The sequence below is a fragment of the Battus philenor genome, unplaced genomic scaffold (genome assembly GCF_028537555.1).
Source record: "Battus philenor isolate CCGP_79_NKW_IND1 unplaced genomic scaffold, ilBatPhil1.0.hap1 SCAF_5, whole genome shotgun sequence".
Taxonomy (NCBI): Eukaryota; Metazoa; Arthropoda; class Insecta; order Lepidoptera; family Papilionidae; genus Battus; species Battus philenor.
Window position 1 is genome coordinate 4,566,330 of NW_027181715.1, and position 6,000 is coordinate 4,572,329.

The following is a 6,000-nucleotide window of genomic DNA, read 5'->3' on the forward strand; positions in this document are numbered from 1 at the left end:
AGTTTACATTTTAAAATAACGTTCTAGATATGACAAAACTAACAGCAGTTAAAGCTAGGTACTTTGGGTCTCCTAGTTACTGCAGCAATTCTAAATCTTATTGCAACAAAAACTAACGTCCACCGGTGGGCGTAGACCGCTTCCATAGGAGTGCAATAGAACTGGTTAGAAGCACCCTGTATCCAGCGTTTTCCGACGACCTCAACTGCCAGTCTTTACTTTACTTTCTTTTCTTCTTAAAGCTTCAGCGGCCATCTGTTCTGTGCTTTATGTGACTTGCCCACTGACACTAATCCGTTGGGCGGTTACTTTCGTTTAATATTATTATTATAATTATTGTAATATATCAAATTTAAATTGTATAATTTACTTATTCATTTTTATGACGGATGGCAGTTATTTTATCCTAAAGTTATATCCGCCGACTCATTGCAACGTAATTGTTTAAATACTTTAGGTTTTTCTCTATTATTTTCATTTTTTATAAAAATAATTTGTAAACAACAGAATTATGAAGAGGTAAATAGATACATTAATTGTTTCGCTACATATAATCATTATATGCGAAATATAGTTAACTTATTGCGGTTAATTGTAAACCACACGGTATCTTTTGATACCGTTGAACTGCGCAGGATACATTACACTTCACCTTCCGCTTATTACGTGGCATGTAGTAGTTATACAATATGTATGTACTTGGTTGGTTTTAGTGTGTTAATGAACTTGCCAGGTTTTCGTTGGGATAGTTTCACAGCCATCATAGGTAGGCATCTTCAAAAACAAGTGTAATATATATTTAAAAAATTAGCAAAACCAATAACTCACTTAACAATGGACTAATTAAATATCATATATTATTATAATCAACTTGGACAATAGCTCAGAAGACGAAGGCTTGTACAAAGGGATAACATTAACATACTTTCGTGTTCGACTGTTTATAATCCATTGTTAAACCGTAAACACATCACAATGCCTAACGAATATAGTCTTCTCAAGCAATTTAGATGCAAAAAGAGCTGTGTTATTTCTATTGTGCATGTTTCATATTCATTCCAGAAACATTTTTGTTCAGTACGAAATTATTTTCAAAAAAGTTTAATGTTGATAAATAATATATAATTCATTCAGTATTCGTGACGGTTGCCAACGGACATACGGACAAAATGTTTGATATATTTGAAACAAAATATCTAAGCATCATTATCATATTTTTAATAGTCCCTCGTAGTTTTCTAATAGGACAGGTTATAAGTAACTTGCATCATGAAAATTAGAAAATTGCTTATAAATTTGAGAAATAGCTGAAAATTGCTCGTCTGATAATTCGCCGCGAAATTCGAGCGATTAACAGTTCCTCTGGAACTTCTAGCATATATCTCGAAATTTAGCAAATGCATTAGTCAGTATTTATTGATTATAAAGTAATCAATTATTTTCGTATATAAGAAATAAATAAATGATTACTCTTAAATATGTTACATTTATTTTTTGCATTGGAATAGACCAATAACTTCTTTTAGTACAAGCTCTGTCGGGATAGCTAATTTACAAGTATTAAAATAAATAAACTCTTAAAATTTTCATTATTCCTCTATTATATTGAAGTAAAAGTTGTAAAAGTATAAAAATGGAAAATGATATTAGTTAGATGTCCATCATGGCCGTGCATAGAGAGATCGATGTTTATAAAAAATTTAATCACATTCTGTCAATATGCTGATAAGTTTTGTTACCCACGCTATAGATTTTACATAGTTACATAGTTCAGATACATAGTTTCAAATAAAAATTTAAAAATTTCTTTTATTATTTCTATGATTGTGTGACATGGCATGGCATCGACTTGCAAGCACGTGTCACTGAATATTTATCTAAGTTGAAAAACAAAGTTATTTTTGAAATACCATGTTTTATACCATGTTAAAAAAACCCTTTTTGGTAAACTATGACAAAATGGTTTGTACATATTCGTGTTCTTAAGGGTCATTTCAATGGATATCCATTATGTTAGTGAAAAGAATATTAACAACAAATTTTGATTAAGCTATGTTCGGTTTTTTCTTATTTATATAAGGGTCTTCTTTATCCTTTGTAAAAAGGAAAAAAAAATTAAAAACACTGGTAATAAAATATAATATAAAACACTAATTAAGTTTAAACACAGTATATAAATTGTGTCAAACTTAGAAACTTTTTTCTTCGTTCTATCTTCTTCTTCATCTAATCTTCATTTGGAAATACAATTTACTCAAACTTTTTATTATAAACAACTTAAACCTAACAATAAACCTATGCGCTAGATATGTATTTACATTCTATCGAATATATATTATGCTTATACTCTGTAATACCTTACAAGATATACAAGAAAAAAAATATATGTCAATTAATTCGCACGTTTTTTTTAAAGAACAAACTCCTGCTGTTCGTAGGTACATTAGAACTAGTTATATGGTTTCCATCGTCGTAACAAGCAATAATTAAATCACGATGCATTTTCTCTGTTGAAGTCCGTAACATTGTCAATATAAAATTTTCTACAGTGCTTATTCATATACATGCCTAAATTAACGTAGTATATTTTTAAAAATTCAATTTAATAATAATTATATGTCAAGAAGACACTGTCTATTTACATATTTTTTTATCTCTCCCTTCATGTATACAGCACATACAGCCAGTATGTGCTGTATTATTAATTGATCGTGTAACTGTAAGGTAATCATCTATTGTTTTATTGAAATTTCCAAGGCGTTGAAGAAATATCGCAAACTTATTACCAACGGTAATTATTATTAGATACAGGATAGTTGGTTATAAGTGTAAAAGTGCTGAATGTATGGTGACTAATCATGCGCTCTGAAATAATGTGTGGTACACCCCATCTAAAAATGAATGGTGGCAGAAATAATAAAAAAATATTCAAATACAGTTCGAAAAATCATTTACGAAATTCGGATAACTAAATATTAAAATAGATTCTTGAGTATTATCCTGGCCTATCCAACATATCTATAGAAAAAAAAATTAATATACCGCATTTTAGAGTAATCACCTTACATAGATAAAGAGACATAAATTCTTAAATTTTTTTTGCTTACTAATGAGCTATACCATTACCTCTTTAAACATCCTGAATGTACATATATTACAGTTTTCACATTTTTAAAACTGATTTATTTGTAATAAAAAAAAATAACTCAGAGTTATCTTTAATAAATTAATTTCACAATTAGAGAAGTGTACTCAATGTGAATACCAATTGCAAAATATTTATGAAATGATATTAATTTTTATTTTCACGAGAACAAAAATACGTATTAAGATTTGGTGAAACTAGACCCTGCGTATCGTACATTGAATTAGTAGAAGTAACATTTGAATAATCTAAAGAAGTTGAATACTCTAGCTACAAATGTAACATTACCGAAAACAATAGTAGGTTCCAAAGTTAAAAGGCCAAATGATTTGAACGTAACAATTTATAAAAGGCTCGAAAAAGTTACGTTATACCTTACATAAAATTCAATAAATTTCGCTCTCTTAGTAGGATCAGTTAAACGATTCTATTAATATTATTTAGCTATCTAAATTTTTACTCCAGTTTCTTCTCTTAATGCTATTATGTCATTGTAAATGTTGAACATTAAACCCGTCTGATGAAATTTATTTAAGAACTTCAAGCAATCTTTCAATGCTGTGAAAGAGAACAAACTAATTTAAAGTATTTTGTAAAGGTTCAATTTGAAAACCTTTAAAAAATTGTCAGTTTATTATATAAAATAACAAAGCTTTTTCATTAAATAAAATAGCTAGAGCTGTGTATCATAAGATTTAATTGCTAAAAATAAAGTATACTTCCTACGTTTTTACTGAAGTTAAAAAAAAAGAATTATTCATTAGACAGAGGTAATACTCATTCAATAAAATTTATACCAGCCATAAAACATTCTCTATCAAGATTGTTTTTTAGAACCAAAAACACATTTGGGTCAAAACACTTTTTGGCGCGCCGTAGCCAAACTTGATAAGGGTATTCTTATCACAGTCGCTAATATCCGTCACGCCTTCGTTATTCTCTAGGTCAGTTACATGTTTCCACATTGTGATCGAGGTGATCTCTGCATTGCCAACCATATTGGCTTGATGTTTTAATAAAAATAATTTACAAGGTGGTTGGTTAAAGGTGTAAAAGCTTTAAAAGATTGAATACTACTACTATTGAATACACCACATTTCAATTCCAATTCCCCTGTAAAAAGTGATAACTCTGAAATATGTTACAATATTTTTTTACTAATTATGATTGGCTTGTAGCATTCCAAAAGGAAAAATACATAATTATTGCAGTAGGAAATCTTTATGGAAAAATAGTACACAATAAATAATTATGATTATGTAGTTATCCGAATTTGGAAAATGCTTTTACTTACTATATATATAATTTCATTATTCATTACATCTGAAACCAACGATTTTTAGATAGAGCGTACCATACATTAATTGATAGTAAGCAATGCATTCGCTTATTTAAAGCTTTTACATCTATTAACAATCATCCCGTATATTGCCCAATTGCTACCTCAGAATTTATAACATTCATAAATCCTGTACTTCAGGAATAACGGAGCGATATGCCTTCATCACAAAGCTTCTCAAACTTTAATAAACACCTTAATAGATCATTAACGAACATGCGTACTTTATTACATCTCACCTTTAGCTTCACCTTATATTAAAACAGATTATGGGCATTTGATACAATGTACCTGAAAAATTATCACGTTTCAAGAATATGACGTATACATGCATGACAATTATGTGTAATAATTTTTTGTATTTTTCTTATTTATTTTTATTTTCATATAAGTACAATCTTTTATAAATATACACTCATATAAGATTATATTATAATTATATTTCAAGACTTTTAATCAATGATTATGTGAAAATATTATGGAATTGTTGTGTATAAATTTGATAATTTATTAGGAATAAGAGCGAGTCTTGCCCATGAAAAAGAATATTATCTTCAAATAATTACTATATTTTTACTGAATATAAATAGATGCAAAGTACAGACACTTTGTAGTTGTAATTTCATTAAATCCATTCTTTGTAATATTAAACATGAAAAAAAATTCTGTCCAAGTTTTATTTAGAAAGTTGATATGCATTTTTAATGAACGTCCACTTAATCTCCTTGGCGCTGGAACTTCGTTAAATTCGTTCTTAGTTGACCTCTACTCGCTGAAAGAAATATTTCTACCAAATTTCAAGTATATAATAAAGCAATTAAGTATCGATACATAGATACACATATGTTACATGCAACTTACATAGCGCTGCTGGCTCGCCTATGCAGTAGTTGCAGGAGGCTGCCATCACCGGCGGATGAGCAGAGGCTTCGTGAGCGGGCGCGCTGTTCGCCACGCTCCCCTCTCTCACGCCACCTCGTCACCAACGACTCCAAGCAAAGCATCGCGTGACCATCGCAAACCATCCGTTTCGACTGCCGACTTCGAGGGCGGAATAACCGTGCAGTTTTGTTTTTTAATTGCTAATAGCCTCGCAAATAGTGCCCGTAATGTTTTAATACATAAAACCTTTATGCTATTAAATTACGTTTTTAATTAACGACTGACAAATATTGCAATACGTAATTTTATCAATTAATTCATGTAATAAAACTCACTATGGCATTGCATAGCACAATAAAATCCAATGCGAACGGTTTATAGTCAGAAAGGACGGCTGTTTTTTTAATTTACACAACACAAAAATATTTTATTATTATTTACGGTTTAGCTCTTATCGCGGCTAAAACTTCACTTGTGAATTCTGTAGAATTTGATACACACATTGTTAAGGCTTACGTACTTTATAGAAGTTCATTCGAAAAATAACTAAAGAGTCCGATAATATTAAGTTTTTGCTCTCTGTTTACTGGCACGATTTTGACGGAGACACGCTATTTACGGGCGCTGGTCCGCG

At 29.9% G+C, this 6,000-nt stretch overlaps 1 protein-coding gene across 1 annotated transcript in view; it reads right to left on the bottom strand.

Annotated features, from left to right (window-relative positions):
* Positions 1–5,615, bottom strand: part of LOC137929738 (GTPase-activating Rap/Ran-GAP domain-like protein 3) — an 84,502-nt gene extending 78,887 nt beyond the window's left edge. The window contains exon 1 of the mRNA XM_068772810.1: positions 5,346–5,615. Within this exon, the coding sequence (XP_068628911.1) occupies positions 5,346–5,509 (164 nt within the window). The 5' untranslated portion in view covers positions 5,510–5,615. The remainder of the gene's footprint in view (positions 1–5,345) is intronic.
* Between the last annotated feature and the right edge of the window lie 385 nt (positions 5,616–6,000).